Raw genomic sequence first — 18,438 nt, 5'->3', positions numbered from 1 at the left:
TCCATGGATTGCACCACATTTCTCCCTTGCCAAACGGAAGCGGTTGTGGGCGCTTTCAGACATTCACTGACCGAATGCTAGTGTTTTTTCATCTCGCTAAAAGACGCCTCTCCAGAAGATGCCAAGTTTTCCGACATGGTGGTTTTATTGAAGACCCGCACAGCACAAGTCTCCTACACAAGCTTCCAATGAGGCTGTCCCAGCTCCACATGGCATGGATCAAGAATTGCGTCCTTGAGAACATCGAGGAGCCCCAAGATGGCAATGCTGCAAACACAAAAGCCGTGTTGCAAAACAGCATGGGAACTTCACTCCACCTTGACGCAGGTGTGTAGAACAACACCCAATCACCCTCCAACTTGTTGTGAAATTCGCAGATGACTGTTTTTGGTGTAGCAAGTTGCATCAGTGGACCCTCAATTTCCTGCCCTGTTTTCAAAAATGTGGTGGGACAAAGGCCAGCTGTTTGGGAAAGACCAGTGATTAAACCGAAACTGTCAGGGCGACCCGCGAGAACCATTGCCAAAAAATGCCAAGAGACATTGTTGCAGGGAACTTTGACATGCGCGAAGCTTCTAACTTCATCCACCAGAGGAAAAGGAAACTTTTTTGTTTACAGTCGCAGTGTGGTCGAGGTCGTCGACCACCACAACACTGTCAGTGTTGCTGCTCAGAGTCATGATCCGCAGAGGTTCAACCCAAGCCACAGTGTCATCGGGACCGTTTACAACAACGCAGGCAGCATTGCCCACCAGTTGGCAGCCTGAGCATTTACAGTCACGGCCGAGTGTGATGACGAACAACAACAACAGAGTTCAGGTGCACGGGCAGCCAGGAAGAAAGCATAGAAGAGGCAGATCATCAGCCAATTCAGCGTTCTGTCTGTTCCTTTACGGCTATGTAAAACTTGCTGTTGAACACAAATAAAGACGTGGTTAGACAAATAAAGGCACGGTTGTGATATCTGTCTGTCACTTTTAACATGACTAATTGATCTATGTTAAATATTAACTTGTGTTGCTATTTGCAACATTGCTGGCACGATGTGTAAAAAATATCACAATGAGAGCAGTCTAATGCTTTTGCTAGGCAGTTGCAGGTTTGTTCGAATTTATCCTTTATCCATTAGAAAGTGTGAAAGACAGCTCAATGTCTGTTAGGTTTGATGCTCTATCTTTGGGAGTGGCACTAATTTCAGAAAGTTTCTATTCACCTGGGAGTATGAAAAATACTTGAGGGGTAAAAGTGAGCAGAAACGAAGTTTTGTGCAACCCTTTGTCTTGTTCTCAATGCGGCAGGTGAAGGAGTGTGAGACACTGGTTTCGCGGCTGAGCAGCCAGCACCAGTTGGTAGCCCTTGACACCGAGGGTGTCAACCTTGGTCCACAGGGCCCCTTGACCCTTGTGCAGCTGGCCACCCCTGCAGTCGAGGTGTTCCTCTTCGACGTGCAGTCGGCACCGCAGCTGTTCACTGAAGGACACTTGCGAGACATCCTGGAGGCTGAGCACATCACCAAGGTAACCTCTTTGTCAGGGCTGGCTGGCAGCAAAACATTCCCGAGGGACAGACGGGCTCTCTGTGCACTTGTTCTTCTTCAGTTCAGTGCTGAAATGTGTGCCAGCAGCTATGCCTCGTCCTCTATACCTCCGGCTTTAAGGTACACTGCCAATGTACTGGCAACAAGTTGTCGCATGGATCCGTCTGTAATCACAGTGCTGTTTTGCCGACTCAGGTGCAAGTAGTGAAGAAGAATAGATGCAGTTAGCAAATTCTCATTTCAGATTGCTACACTAGTGGGAAACAAGAAACATGGTGAAAATACATTCATTTTAGAAGGGTAAAAATTTGTGTTCACAGATAAGGAATTCAGTTGCAAATCTCGCAAGAAATATGGCGAATAAATGCAAACTTTGGCTTTCAGTACTTGAGGCATTTTTCAAGTTGTGCCCCAAGACAAATGGCGTAATTTTTGTTCGCACCTCATTATATGTAAAAAAAATGTCTGCTTCATTCTCTCTATCGTCCTCACTTTGTCCATGTTTTTTTGCAATAATTAGTTACCTATGCGTGCAGTCAAACACAACATTAATTGCAATAGTTAAGCAGCCATGCCTAAGCAGCCGCACGCTGCATGATTTGCTTATGGCTGTGCTGTTTTGTTAGCACAAGAGCTGCTCACTTTTGCAGTATGGATAGACAACACTGTGGGCAATGACCAAGACCCATGTTTTCAAGGACACCGAGCAGTTGCTGCAGTAGTCATGTCCACTAGCATGAGCCCCAGCAGGGAGGGGGTTAGTGAACGGCTGGCTGGTGAGCCATGATGTTGATGAGGCAGCACACAATAGGCAGCTCATCTGTGGGTGCATGAGCTGGTGTTTTGTGCATCACTTCAACATCTCAGATCGCCCTTGCGAGTTTTCTCATTTCCTCAGCCCTGGCTATTGAACATGTCCAAAGACATCGCATGCTTTCATTAAAGAGCCATTGAACAACCTCACGGCTTGAAATTTGAAACAACTGCACACTTGTGCAATGTGAACACGTGGCTGCTAGAGTTTTGTTAATGAGCGCTGTAATAAGGAAGGTGCAGGGTATAAGCGTTTTTGCCAGCACTTGTCATTCTCTGGCCACATTGTGTATTCACTGGAAACAAACCCTGGCAACCTCCACCTTATTTTCTTTTAACGTGGTTTTAGCCTGCGTTGCTGGCCACGGCTGCTTGGGTTGTGATGTTTTCTGTAGATAAAATTGTTTTGATGAAGCGGTCGTGGCTTTGGCGCTGATCCGTAGTGCCAGGATGCAGTCTGAGATCGGCTATCGTTAGTCAAACTGTTTTGTGAAACGAGAGATGACGATATGTGGTTGCAGCAATCGAGCAAGAAAACTGTAGTACCACAAAGCGTTCGTAGATTTGTTCTTCACCAAAGGTAAGCTGTCTAAGGGAACATAGGCGATGCTTAGGTGTTAGTCCCTAACTATGAGGACCACGTCAGATGCTGTCGACTTGCGCGTGGGACAGATTACTGCATTGGCACCTGAAGCTGTACAGTGTACGTTGCATTGCCGATGTTTTTTAGTGGCAAAGCTCTTTATGGCATAGCGCGTAACCACCGGTGGCACATATTCGAAAGAGCGGTCTTTAGAGCATTCGCTGGATAGCGGCATATGATGAATACATGATGAAAAGATATGAGATGGCTGTACTTGGAGTGTTCAATATACAGACAAATGGACGGACATACAGATGGACGCACGGAGTGACAGACAGACAGAGGGACGGCCGCACGAACAGACAGATCAACGAACGGACAGACGGACATACCGATGATCACACGTATGGATGCAAGCAAGAACGATTGGACGCACGGAAGCACGGACGGAGTGACGAATGCCTCGCTTCACCAAGCATCATTCATTCCTAGGATATGCTGTGGTTTTCCTTCTTTACTATCACCTTGAATTTGGCTGGTTGGTACTTTGAAAAAAGGAACAGGACGAAGACGAGAAGACACAAACACGGTGCTAACAACAATGTTTTGTGGCGTTTCGCCAATATATACAAGAAAATGGTATCAGTGAACTTGTCAAGGAGAAAGTTATTGCTAAAACATGCTCATTCGCACTTTGGAGAGATACAGTCGCGGACAAATTTTTTGGACTACAAAAATTCAGACTTGTTGGATATTTCAGACTTCACAAATGCACCGTCAAGGTTCCCATTGCACTAATGTATTTTTGTAACTGAGTTTTAGGATGAATTTATGTACTAAACTTCAATTTTAAGGACAGAATTGGCCGTTATCAGCAGAGGCCGGATTTTTAGGCACTAAAGAAGTGTGTTTTAGGCGCCAAAGACAGGCAGGTAAAATGCCGTTTTAGGCCCTCAAAATTGTAATAATATAAGGCACAATAAATTTCTACATAAATATAAATATTCCAAAACGTCGTCGGTGACTTGTATCTACGGCAAGAAGCAAAAAAAAATGATACTGTTAAAGATAGCAGGAAGGCACCAAGGATTGAACATTTGTATGCATTGTGCGTCATGTCCACCATTCAATTAAGGGGAGAAGAGGCACTTAGCCATCAGGCATCTTAAGGGGAGATGCGAGTCGAAAAATCGCATTTTTAGCGAAATTTCCCGTATTTGATTTTTATTGCATTGTAATCTTCAAACCTTCTTCTTTCATCTGTGAAAATTTCAAAACTAAATTCGAACCGCAAAATGCAAAAAATGTGTGTGAAGGCATCGCGGTGGCTCAAAATTTCGTGAATTTGCGCCGATATTGGCCATCTTTGACTGCGCGCTGCTCCCCGTTGCAGTGCCGCCCGCCATCACGATCAGTTGGGAAAGTTGTGTCCGGCCTTCTTCTTACAGCTCCGACGACTGCCAGTTTCGTACGTGGGCAAAAAAAATAAAAAACGAGGCCTTTTTATCACGTGGTTTGAGCGGTTTGAAACGCGCGGCACCCTAAGCCGCATCGCCATTGGCTACCGAGTCATTGTCAGCTGTGTTGGTGGCGGCCATCGGCATTTGGTCCGTCTGCTTTTCTGCGCGTCTACGCATATTTCCGCGATGACAAGCCTGAAAAAGTGCAACGTGAGACCACAGAAGTTTCGAACGAAGCACAAGTTCAAGGGAAGGCGGCATAAAGTGCACCGAACGACGGCGACAAACGAGAACGCGCCTACGTGTGCTAGGCCTGACGGCGGCATCGACGAGTGCGCGAGCGACAGTGGCTGCGATGAAGGGATTGATGCTGCGCTTTCTTTCGTCAGTGCTTCGGAAGCTCGGCTTCTTCGAAAAAGACGAAAGACAGCGCGATGAGGTTTGTGCAACGACAGTTTTGTGCGACACCCTCTTGCTGACGGCACTTGTGGCAGGTGCGGCATGCCTTGCTTGCGGTATTCAAAAACTTGCCGTTAGGGAGCCGGCAGAAAAGCGCAAGGGACTTTCGTCGCTCCTCGAACTTCATTGCGAAAACAGCGAATACTCAGCGACTGTTCTTTCGTGCTTCTATACGTCACTGCGTGTTACGGCGGACGGCAGCAGCCAAGTGAGCCAACGGTACGACAGTGGGAGCTCCCGAGATAGTTTCGCTGTAAATGTGAAGGCGGTGATGGCTGCACGCGCTGTCGGCATTGGGCATGAGCAATTGTCGAGATTTTGCTCCATTATTGGACTCCCAAAGCCAATACACCACCGAGGATTTTTTTCGATAGCAAAGAAGGTGCACACCGCTGCCATGGCAGCTGTGAGTGAAAACTTGCACCGATCCAGAGAGTTGACGAAAGAAGTAGCAGGCGAAACTGATGTGGCTGTTATGTTCGACGGCACTTGGCAGAAGAGGGGCTACAAAAGCCACAACGGGATTGGCGCAGTTATCTCCTTAGATACTGGCCTCTGCTTAGACTTCGAGGTCATATCAAATTACTGCCTGACATGCAGTAGGCACAAGGAAATGGGCCCAGACGAGGAAGTGTGGCAGGCATTCGATGGCCCAGCCTGTGAAAAAAATGCAGACTGTTCCTCCCATGCCATGGAAACAGAGGCTGCAATGCGCATTTGGCAGAGAACATTGACTTATGACACTCCACTGCATTTCATGACATTCTTGAGTGACGGTGACAGCAAAGCATATAGTGCAGTTGCAGAGTCAAAAGTCTATGGTGCTGTCAATATAGAAAAAAAAGACTGCACTGATAATGTGGCCAAGAGACTTGGCACCGTGCTACGGAAGCTGCATGTGCCATTATTACGAGGGCAGAAAATGAAAGAGCCAGCCATTCATAAGCTCCAAACATACTATCAGATTGCCATAACAAGCAACAGGGGGAGCGTACGGGATATGTACACTGCAGTATGGGCTTCGTACTTCCACTCATGCTCTACTGACAATGCTGGCAGCCACAAGTTTTGCCCTGCAGGAACAGAGTCGTAGTGCAAACATCAACGCGCTGAAGCACTTGGTGAACCTGCACCATGCCACACACCTCTCCTGACAAAAGCACAGGGATTGGCTGTTTTGCCCATTTATAAGCGGCTAACGGATGAGAAGCTCCTTGCTCGATGCATCAAAGGGAAAACCCAGAACGCATCGGAATCCCTGAACAGCAAAATTTGGCTACTTTGCCCCAAGACTAAGTTTGTCTCCCGAACGGTTGTCGAGACTGCCGCAGCTATGGCAATCCTGTGGTTCAACAAGGGTCATGCTACTTTGGAGCACATCCTGGAAGAGCTCAACATACTGCCATCTAGAGATCTAGTTACTTTCAGTGAATCCCGCGATGTGAGGCGCATCAAGAGAATGTCCGAGCGTCTGACAGCAGAAGCAAGGGCCCACCGTCGTCGTGGAGTGAAAAGGGCACGGCTAGAAGAGAGTGCTCGCAAGGACCGTGAGGGCACAACCTATGCTGCAGGACAGTTTTAGTAACTTGCAGTGCTTTTCAAAGTTCTGTTGAACATTATGGCCAAAGATTATGCATTTCTAACAACTCTGTGATAAAAAAAAAAGGTTTCAAACTTTCAAATGCGTTTTTCTCCTTTTGCAGTTTTGTGTGATCTGTGCTTCTTATACATGCTAGTTCGTATACTTAGAATTGTCATACCTTTATGAAATTTTGCACATAGCATGATGAAGGCCAATAGAGTGCAAGTATCTATTCAGATTGTCAGTGCTGCTTGATTATGTTTTCCAAAAATTACATAACATTGAAACCCTTGGCAACTAGAGCCATAGTAAATTTTTCTATTTTATTATTGTATTTCACCTTTTTACACACAAAATTTATATAGTTTTTTGCACTCTACAGCTCCAAAGGATCATAGTCAGCCATATCTGCATGCTTTATCTCAAATTTTTATAGGTCAGAATTGTTGCATAACAATGGCCATAATTTTGCAGTATCTGACCTGCAGAAAGAAAACCAAGCAATCTACATGAAAATAAATGACATATTTGAAAAGAGGAGAAAAAACTCAGTTAGCATGCCACTTTGTGTTAAATTCAGACTCTTATTAAAGAAAATCGTTTTTCGAGTCGCATCTCCCTTTAATATTTAAGCCAGGATGATGAAAACTTATGAGATGGTGCATTTACATGTCCAGATGTCAAATATGAACTCAGTTTTGATGTACCTCTTATCATTTTGTTTTTAATTAGTCATTATTTAAAAGTTTTTTGATCACGTTTTAAGTAAACTGGCTGTACAGATCTTGCTGAATTAAATGTCATTGCATTCTACTATTAGCAAAGAGTGCAAAAAGCAAGTTTCATGGCTCTAGCTTTCCTACTACAAAAGTTATGAAGCTTAGAAGTTCATTCTTTCATTATCAAGGAATGATAATTTTTCTATTTTATTTTTTCTAAAAATTTATGATGTCCTATAGTTACATATGGCACTTTCTTGCACTCACTAAGCATCCAGCTTCTCAGCAACACAAAAAGTTATCAAATTCCAGTCTACCAAAGCAGAGAAGCGCTTGTCAGAAGAATGAAAGGTGGCCAAAAAACCGAAACTGAGAAAATGGCAAAAAACAAAGCTCTGTATATTCAAGGACCTATACGCTAACAAAAATGCTTCTCTTTGCATATAAATGCCTCAGAAAGCACCAGGGCAGTAGTCTTTGTCGCACTTTTGTTGTTGCCACCGCTTTGCTTGTTGCAGGAACCTGGAGGATGCTGAACGCTTTCGCTCGACACTCATGATCTGACGAGAATCCTTCTCTTCTGCCCATTGCTCACTCATGGAGTTTTGCTCTAGCTGAAGATCTTTGAGGATACGTGTGGAGGCTTCTTTCATTCCTGAATTGAAGCACATCACGGCCTCAGCAACTGCAGTCTCAACAGCTATGAGTGAAGCATGCTTCTCTTTAGGCATTAGAGACCATATGACTGAATGGAGTGCCTCGTCTGCATTTTGTGTCTTGCTTCTTTGGCAGCATTTTAGCAGCTCCTTGTCGCAAAGTCGCTCGTAGACTGGAAGTAGTGCATCACGGACATTTTGTGGGAAGTTGTAGGTGTGTCTTGGCAGCGGTTCTCCCCTTGCAGCAGCATTCTGCTTGCCATGAGTCACTGCCACTTGGGCACAAGGTGTGGTTGTACCTTTCATCAGTCGATGTCACATAATAATATGTGGCCATGGCTGCCCGGTGCATTGCATCGAAGTCACCAACATTGGACTTCAGAGCCCAGTCATAGTACCTCGACAATTTCTCTATGACATCACCTGTCAAGCAGCCTCTTCCACTTAATGTTTTGCCAGAACCTTTATGCTTTTGAACAAGATTGCGTAGTGCAGTACCCATTCGTTTTTGGACATGGTTTATACAGTCCTCTTTTTGAACCTGTATGAAACCATAAACTGTCGAGTCTTCAACAGCACAAAATGATCTACTGTCCCCATGACACAGCATCACTGTGTACCGCAAGCTGCGACGAGAAATTGAGCGCTCAAAGAGAGTGACTGCTGCCTCCACTTCCATGTGCCCTGATTTGCACTGTGTATTTTTCTGGCAGATGTGTGTGGACTACCAAACCAAATAATTTGGGTGCTGTTTTGGTGGTGTGCGCTTGCAGCCGGCACAAAAATTTGACAGGACAACATAGTCTAAAACATAGCCAGAAAACAGCTCTATAACAACACCCACACCAATGTGCGACAGGTGGCCTCTGACGACTGAAAATAGTGCTAAGAAATGGGGACACAAGAAGAGGACACACGTAGCGCCTGTGCCGTGTGTCCTCTTCTTGTGTCCCCGTTTCTTAGCGCTATTTTCAGTCGTCACAATGCACCAACAAGCCCAAATTTCGACAGGTGGGCTCTGGTCATATATGTGCCATCATAACAGATGGCCACATTACCTGGATCGTCAAAGCACAGATCCTGGTATAATGTTTTCACTGATATGGTGCAATCAGAGAGGACCTTGTCTGCAGCTTCTGCTGCCACAGGATTCAGTTTATTTTTCAAATGGCTCTGATAGGTGAAGTCCCCTGTGAGAAATTCCCATTACAGAGAAGATGTCGTTTAGGGCCGCCTGGCCATTGTTAGGGCTCCCTGTGCTTTGCACGGCACGAGACGCATGGATATTCACTTCAAGGGCAGCACATTTAGCCTGACTGGGTACCCTCTCAGAGCTCCACTCACCGTCAACAAGTCCACAGTTATGGCACTCTGATATCGGCCTCATCGCAAGTCCATATTCACGCTCACCTTTTTCAATAGAAATGGGCCCACTGCATGTCCGGCATTTAGCCATTCTTTCAAGAAGCTTGTTTGTCACGAATAAGTTGATGATCCCGTATGTAGCCGCCGACGGGCCCGAGTCCTCGCGCGCTGTCACGAGCGTTCCCAGCTTGCGCGTACTCGCTAAAGTTGTCGATAAGCTGCTAATCTTATCAGCACTCACTTTCTGCTGTTGCGCACAATCGGCGCTCGTCAAAAAGGTTGTGTCTTCCCTTATGCGCTGCCTATCGCCGACGTCATCCGAGGCGGCCGGGAAAACAGGCGGAGATGTCAGCGTTTCATCTGACGGATCGTGTTCCGACGGATCATGTTCCGTCGCCGCGATGTCCTGTACTAGGTAGGTGCGCGTCGGATTCACCTGCGCCATTATCTCTTTTTGCCGCAGATTTCTTGCGCTTCTTTCCAAACTTGTGAGCAGTGCAGAACTTGCGATATGGCTTCGGCATGATGAAAGGTTCAAGCCAGGTTCAAAAAGTGGCCGAGATTGTAGGCCTACCGCACTGTCTCGGCGGCTTCATCGAACTCGTTCAGCGCCGTACCAGTATACCGTCACAGAACACCTAGCAGTCTAGAGAACGGAAACTGTACCTTTGGGCTGTTGTATCAAAATAACATGCAAACATATTGCATGCAAATACGTAGCGGCGGTGTACTGAACTGCAATACCGCGTGGCGAGATGGCGTTAAAAAACTTGCACTAGAGAAATCAAAATCTGCTTCCTATGTTGTGTGCTCCAAATATATAGCTTCATGCTACAAAAAAAATATGCTATCTGTAATAGTTTCAGATATATTGCAGTAATTTTCATGCAGAGTGTACAAAATTGCCATTTTGAGAAAATGAAGAAAACAATGAACTCTAATATTTTTAACTGTAAAAATGCATGTACTTAGAATTACATAGCCATTGACATATATATTAATGCTAGAAAGGGTAAGGAGTGCAACGCTGCAAGCTGATGGAAAATTGAACGAGTACTTCTTGAATTACAGCACAGTAAAGTTCATTGCATGTAACCAAATACAGAAATCTTTATATTAAAATAAAAAAAAAAATGAAGCTGCCCTTTAAAAATAGGTTTAAGCATTGTTTTTTGTGCACATTTAGTTACATTGTGCAAAAACAATTACAGTACTAGCTGTCCTAGGTCCACATTTACCGAACAAGAAAAAGAAAGTGGTCAACATCTGTGCTTCGAGAATAATGCTGCTAAAACTTTATTTTGCCGTTCCGAGGGAAAAATATCATCGCCTAAATACTTTTAGCCGATTCATATGCACCGGGATTGTAATAGGACTGATTGTTTCTATGAGCTTGTCGTTTCTTCTAGTCCTGTAGCAAATTATCGCTGTGTGCTCGTCTGCGGCGAGGCCGCTTATCAGTTCGGTGACTGTACTGACGGCGATGTGCGACAAATGTGCACGCGTCATCCGCGATCCGTCGAATAACACGGCGATGTTTTCCGGCTTGTCCAGAATGAGTTACCCGTAAATGTCTCGAACCAATGTTGCTCTCTTGCTCATCAATTTCGAGGCTACACGAGTGCCGAGTCGTTAGTTTTCTTTTCACGTAAGACTGCCGCATTTTCAAGCGGAGATCGTGACAACATTGCGAACACGTCGTTAAAAAGCAGTCTACCTGCTGCCAGTAGCCTCTATTGCGGGCGGCGAGCACGTTGGCCGCGAACGGATTGTCTTTCTGATCGTCGACGCGTGGCGTAGTCCACTCTGATGACCCGTCGCGCAGTTCATTCTGATGACCCATCGCGCAGTTCATGATGACCCGTCGCGCAGCACCAATTCGCGCTCACATTCATCTCACAGGGATGTTATAAATTGATTTTGCACCAGAAATAATGACGTGAGAAGCTAGAAACTTCTCAGATAGGTGCAAAAATAGTTGCAGATTCCGAAAATGTCAGCTTCAAAAAGTCGATTTTTTTGCGATTTTTGGCCTTCTAAGACCCGTGTCCCCACTTAAGAACTAAAGTGGTTTCTACTCACCGGCCCGGGCTTGCAAAGGGTGTTCATCGGATGAAAGCTTTAACGGTCGCTTCCTTCCTCGGAATTCACTTGAATTCCCTTCGCAAAAGCATTTGAACAAGTCAAAATAAACAGAACAAGAAAGAGCATGTCAGTCGGCAGAGGCTCAAAATATTTACAGCGAAACAAAACAGTCCGAGACACATCTGAACGTACCGCGAGCCGTTACTTTCCGTCGCAACTGTTGGCCGTCAGAAACTTTGAAAATGAGGATAATGATGTCAATAAGCTGCTGCTGACCTGGAGTCAGCTGGAGCAAGAACTATTCCAAAAAACTGATGACGCAGCACATGTTTAAAAAAAGTGTTTGCTAGAGGAACAAGTTGTTTTTTTGTGTGTAGCGCTATGCAAAGATGTAGTAATTGACCATTATAAAATTAAAACTTGGCCCCGACGAGGGTGCCCCTACAAAAAAGTGCTATAGCACGAGTCCTGAGAGAGGTTAGTAGATCCACTCAGGGTGTTTTTTTTTATTTGATACCCACAGCGCTATAAGGCATTACATTGGAGGGTATACAACATGATTACAAGAGAGAACACAAGCTCAATTTGCGGCAAGTACAGTACAGCCTATCCAGATAGTAGGAAGTACACTGAATACACAACGTAACGGAGATTGACAAAAATGTACGAAAAATGCCAGTGGGTAACATATAGAAAAACAAATACAATATTGCCACCAGCACGTAGTGGGTCGACAGCAAGAGTGGCTCTCAATCTGGAGGAAAAAGAAGATTGCGTGCTTCTTCTCTGCTCGAGAGCCAGCCATGACTGACGCATCCTCCTAGAGATTGCTATCCGGTGGTTTAATAAATCCCCTAGTACTTGTGACTCATCGTGACAAACTGGTGGAGGTGCTGGGTAATTCGGCAACAGCGGCAAGCTTGTTCGGATCGGGCCGGATTCCTTCGGCGCTAACTCCTTGTCCAAGAAATTTTAGTTCTTTGTAGCCGAAGTGTCACTTCTGTGGCTTTAGTGTGAGGTCCGCTGATCAGATAGCCTCCGGCATGCTGCGCAGGCGGTGAAGGTGCTGCTCGAACGTGGTAGAGAAGACCACCAGATCATCAAGGTAGACAAGACAAGTCTGCCACTTGAGCCCTGTGAGGACAGTGTCCATCATTCGCTGGAAAGTTGCTGGCGCTGAACTCAAGCCAAAAGGGAGCACTCGAAATTGGTATAGGCCGTCTGGAGTCACGAAGGCTGTTTTTTCACGGTCTCGCTGATCTACCTCGATTTGCCAATACCCGCTTTTGAGACCGAGAGAAGTGAAATAATGGGCACGACGAAGTCTATCCAGCGAATCATCGATACGTGACAGCGGATACACATCCTTTTTGGTCACGTTGTTAAGCTTTCTGTAGTCGACGCAGAAGCGTAGCGACCCGTCCTTCTTTTTGACAAGTACGACTGGAGATGACCACGGGCTGTTAGATGGTTCAATAATGCCACCGTCAAGCATCTCGCTGACTTGCGTACGTATCGCTTCACGCTCTTTAGCCGACACGCGGTAGGGGTTCTGGTGTATCAGGCGTGCGTCCTCGTATGTGATGATCCTGTGTTGAGTGATAGACGTCTGGTGGATCTTTGAGCAACTTGCGAAGTAAGACCTGAACTCGAACAAGAGCGCTCGTAGCGCAGTCTGGTTATCGCTGGACAGATCAGGATTGATGTCAATATTACTCATTGACGTGTCGGTGGTATCCACTAGTTCTGACGCGAGACAGTTAGTGACGTTTGTTACTTCGTGGGCAAACGCTATCGAATTGCCAAAGAACAGATGTCGATGCTCGTTGCTAAAGTTGATTACGAGCAATTCAGATCGGCCATCACGAAGGTGTATTACACTTCTAGCTACACAAATGCCTTGCTGCAGGAGGTGTTCTAAATTTGTCTCGGCCCCCACATCGCCATCGCCCAAACCACAGCATGTTACGTCGACTAGAACACTTGCTCGTGGAGGAAGCGTCACGCTCTGTTCAGAAATACGGAGTACGTCGACACGCTTTCCGTCATCCTGCACGTTGATTGCTCGCTGGGCTGAGAACGTGACGCGGCGCTCTTGCAGATCAATGATAGCTCCATTTTTCTGTAGAAAATCAACTCCCAAAGTGACGTCACGGGAGCATTCGCGTAGAACGAGGCAGCTTGCTACGAATGTATACCCTTGGATCTGTACTCTAGTTGTGCAGGCACCCAGTGGAGTAACGACGTGGCCACCAGCTGTCCGAATCTGCGAGCTGTGCCACGGCGTGATGACTTTCTTCAGCTGCGTTGTCAGTTTCCCGCTCAGTATGGAATAGTCGGCGCCGGTGTCCACTAACGCATTAACTGCACAACCATCAATTGTTACTGCTATGTCGAGTGAAAGCCGGCTATCCTTTGCAGCAGCACGTGATGTCGGACCAGTTTCTGTACAGTTCTGCGTCAATAGGAGGTCTTCAGCGCTTCGACGTTCAGCGACCCCGCCCCCAGAGGTCGCTTCGGCTAGTTTTCCCGGCGGGGGCTGGGAGATCGTGCGGTAGAATACCGCTGGGGCGTTGATGAAAATCGCCTCGGTGATGGCGAGCGCGACTGGCGCCCGGCAGACGGTGGCGCATGCTGTTGGAGGTAGTTTTTGATTTCGCGCGGTCTCTGGCCGTAACGGGGTGGCGGTGAGTACGCAGAGAAGCCGCGAAGCCCAAAACGGCGATATGGGCACTGGCGGTACAAGTGATCAGCTTCTCCACAGCGAAAGCACAGAGGCCGGCGATCAGGTGTGCGCCAAACATCAGACTTCCGAGGAGATGTGCGCCGATCGTCGATGTACTGAACTGGTGGCACAGAACGATGGGCGACAGGAGTGCCAAGGACAAAGGGCAAAGGCGGTGGCGTGTACGTGCCTTCGTAGTACGGTATGTGCTGTGCTGACTGGAGTGCAACAGCAGGAACAGGATGGACGAGTAATGGCGGCGATGCAGCAGGGCGTTTCAAGGCTTCCGCGTAGCTTGTCTCACGGCGGTATTCAGCAGGAGCTGGTGCAGCTGTATCAGGAGGCAAGGTGTTCCGGAGGGCCTGGTGCAGCTCATCCTTGATCACAGTTGCAATTGAGCTAACCGTAGGATGAGGTGTTACACCAGCCTTTTGCAACTCTTCACGTACTATATCACGGATGAGTTCACGTACTATATCACGGACGTACAGCACAAAACATGGGACCGGATCTTACTATATCACAGATGAGTTCACGTACTATATCACGGACGTACAGCACAAAACATGGGACCGGATCTTACCTAACGTGACCTTTGCGTATAATACCGCCGTGCAAGAGACCACGCGATTCACGCCATTTCGGCTTCTCTACGGCCGCGAAGTGCAGACCATGCTAGACTCTATGCTACCGTGTCAAGACGAAGGCGAGTTGGCAACTGACGCCGAAGAATTCGCAGAGCGTGCTGAGGAAGCCCGGCAACTCGCGCAACTGGACATCGACCAGCAACAGCAGGCAGACGCACGACGCTATAACACCCGCCACAGAGAAGTGTTTTACAACCCCGGAGATCAAGTTTGGGTGTGGACGTCCGTCCGCCGCCGTGGCCTTAGTGAAAAGTTACTGAGCCGGTACTTTGGCCCCTATAAAGTGTTACGCCGCATCCGTGACGTGAACTACGAAGTGGTTCCGGACTCAACAGCCCATGCACGGAGCAGGAAACGACTGAGGCCGGACGTCAATCATGTGTTGCGCACGAAACCATTTATTGCGCATTGCTCATAACTTTTCCTTTACCGTACAGCATTCTTTGTGTTTTTTGTTTATTTGTGTGAACTTGCTTTCTCGTTCATTGACGTTTCTTATATTGGCACGCTCTTCAATTTTTACTTTCACTTTATCCGAATTTCCAATTTCTTTTTCACATGTCTATGTAGTAGCATCGCGGTGATGCTATGTACTTTTCTTTCCTTTTTTTGGGACTTTTTTTTTTTTTTTGGAAGGGGGGATAATGCCACCAGCACGTAGTGGGTCGACAGCAGGAGCGGCTCTCAATATGGAGGAAAAAGAAGATCGCGTGCTTCTTCTCTGCTCGAGAGCCAGCCACGACTGACGCATCGTCCTAGAGATTGCTACCCGGTGGTTTAATAAATCCTCCAGTACTTGTGACTAATCGTGACAATATGTATAGCGCACAACAAGACACCCGTCATTAACTGAACAATTCACTTGACTCTAACAAAGGAAAAAATGAATCACTACCAACAGCGGCAACGATCGCTGAAGGTAATCGATTCCACTGGGAGACCGTTTTAAGGAAAAAAGAATTACTGAACGCTGCTGTCTTACATCGGTACTCCCGCACTTCGTAAATGTGATCGACTCGTTCAGACACGTAATGAGATGGAAAGATGTAACTGTCACGAGGAATACAAGTTCGAGATAAATATACATCATGGAAAAGCTTCAGACGCTGCTTAGCCCTGCGTGTGACCAACTGTTCCCATCCTAAAGCTTGCTTGCAGCGCGTCATGCTGAAGTTGTGGCTCTTAATAATGTTTCCCAGGACATAACGGGCGCCCATGTTTTGCACTTTTTCCAATTTATCCTTATCGAGGGCAGTGGGCGGGTTCCATACGCTACTCGCGTATTCAAGTATCGACCGCACGCATGATTTGTACAGTAATTCCCGCGTGGACTGGGGAAACTCACTCGTGTTTCCCCGCAGGAACCACAGCCTTAGCTGTCGCGTAATTAACATGCCAACACAAAGTTGGCGTGAAAAATACGCCCAAATACCTGTACTCAGAGACTATTTTTAAGACCTTCTTGTTTATAGTATACGAAGGCGAAGTTTCATCCATCTTTCTAGAAAACGTCATACACATTGTCTTCTCCAAATTAAGTTGCACTTGCCATTTTTTACACCATGCATTTATCTTGTCCAAGTCGTCTTGAACTGCGCCCCAATCACTTTCGCAGTTTATTGCTCTATAAACGATGCAGTCATCTGCAAACATTCTCATCGACGATTGTACGTCCAGGGTGATGTCATTAATATACATTAAAAACACTAATGGGCCCAGTATTGACCCCTTAGGGACCGCGGACGTCACATTGGTAGTGGATGACTGTTCACGACGACGTACTGCGTCCTGGAATTTAAGTATTCTGCTATGCAGTTAATAACTTTCAAGTTAATCTTGTATTGAGTCATTTTCTGCAATAATAAATTATGGGGAACTAAATCGAAGGCTTTTCTGAAATCCAAAAAATGCAGTCAATACTGGTTCGGTTGTCCAGTGCGCATGCTACCTCATGAGTAAATTCAATTAACTGGGTCACACAGGAATAGTCCTTGCGAAAACCATGTCGGCGTTCATTTAACATGGAATTGGCTTCTAAATGCTTCATTATTGATGAGTATAAGACGTGCTCTAAAATTTTTGCAGTAAACGGCTGTTAACGACATAGGACGATAATTTGAAACAATTTCTCGTGGTCCCGATTTGTGAAAAGGTACAACAGCAGCCAATTTCCAATCACTAGGTAAGGCACAATCGCGCAAAGATTTTTCGAAGATTATTACTAAATACCGAGGCACTATGTGCGCACAGGATTTCAAGGGAGCGTTAGGCAGTCCATCAGGTCCAGAAGCCTTTGATACATCTAGGCGCTTTAACAGGGTTTCAACTCCTTGGCTATAGAATACAATATCGTCTATCTGAGTCTCGGCCGGAGAAGGTACAGATAAACGGTACGCATTTGTTTTGTACCTGGTACGAAAAAAACAGAGGTAAAATACGAATACAAGCTCTCAGCTTTTTCAGCAGCGCTTTCAATGACAACGCCATTCTGTTCCAGAGCAGGGATTGAAACAGAGTCCTTTTTCTTTCCTTTCACATATTTCCATAGTTCCTTTTTATTTTGCTGAAGTCGTGATTGAAATGACTGAAAATATGCAGTTTTCGCAGCTGTCGTAGCACCTTTTAATTGAGACGCAATTTCTTTAAGCTTACAAAGATTTTGAATATACGGATTGCGCAAATGGTGGTGATAAGCCCTTTTCTGTTTCTGTGCTAACGCATGCAACTCTTTTGTAAACCATGGCTTGCTTCTTTGACGCCTTTTAGATAGCAGCGAAAACGGCACGTGACGGTCACGTAGTTCCAAAAACTTATCTTTGAAATTTGACCAAAGCTGCTGTACTAAAAGTGATTCTGCAAGTGTCTCGAAAACAACAAAGTAATTGTCAAGCTCGGCCCCAATTTCATCAGTATTTGCCTTCGCATAATTGAATATACGCCGGTTGTTAGTAGCAGTAGTATTTTCATAGCTCATGTTCATGTTACAGACAACAGCTTGATGGTCGCTAATTCCTGGTATGACTACTGTGGACAGAACTTTATCTGGTGCATTTGTGAAAAGTAAATCAAGAACATGATTTTCTCTTGTGGGCTCCAGAACAGTCTGCGTAAGTGAAAATAAGCTAACAATACTGGCCAGAGCAGTATATAGCCTGCCAGTAATTCCTAAAAAGGCAGGCTGGCTTTGCCAATCAAGATCTGGAAGATTAAAATCTCCAGCGACAACAATGTAATCAGTTTTAATTACTTCCAATTGGCTCGTAAGCTCCGATACGCATAATTGAATATACGCCGGTTGTTAGTAGCAGTAGTATTTTCATAGCTCATGTTCATGTTACAGACAACAGCTTCATGGTCGCTCATTCCTGGTATGACTACTGTGGACAGAACTTTATCTGGTGCATTTGTGAAAAGTAAATCAAGAACATGATTTTCTCTTGTGGGCTCCAGAACAGTCTGCGTAAGTGAAAATAAGCTAACAATACTGGCCAGAGCAGTATATAGCCTGCCAGTAATTCCTAAAAAGGCAGGCTGGCTGTGCCAATCAAGATCTGGAAGATTAAAATCTCCAGCGACAACAATGTAATCAGTTTTAATTACTTCCAATTGGCTCGTAAGCTCCGATAATGTTTCTACAGAGGCCTGCGGTGGGCGGTAAAAGGAGCACACAGATAATGTTTTACCATTCCGAAGTCTTATTTGGCACCCTACTGCTTCGCATGTGCTTTCCCTCACTATAGTTTGACACGACGCAACGCTTTCGTCAACCAGAACAAACACGCCCCGCCCCCACCACGGTTATTCCGA

The 18,438-nt window shown here is 45.9% G+C and overlaps 1 protein-coding gene across 4 annotated transcripts in view; it reads left to right on the top strand.

Annotated features, from left to right (window-relative positions):
- Positions 1–18,438, top strand: part of egl (Egl_like_exo domain-containing protein) — a 393,689-nt gene that overhangs the window by 157,550 nt on the left and 217,701 nt on the right. For all 4 annotated transcript variants that reach the window (XM_075882611.1, XM_075882614.1, XM_075882612.1 and 1 more), the window contains exon 5: positions 1,299–1,517. In XM_075882611.1, the coding sequence (XP_075738726.1) occupies positions 1,299–1,517 (219 nt within the window). The remainder of the gene's footprint in view (positions 1–1,298; positions 1,518–18,438) is intronic.

Source organism: Rhipicephalus microplus, unplaced genomic scaffold, assembly GCF_043290135.1.
Source record: "Rhipicephalus microplus isolate Deutch F79 unplaced genomic scaffold, USDA_Rmic scaffold_13, whole genome shotgun sequence".
NCBI lineage: Eukaryota > Metazoa > Arthropoda > Arachnida > Ixodida > Ixodidae > Rhipicephalus > Rhipicephalus microplus.
This window is presented reverse-complemented; position numbering and strand designations above follow the sequence as displayed.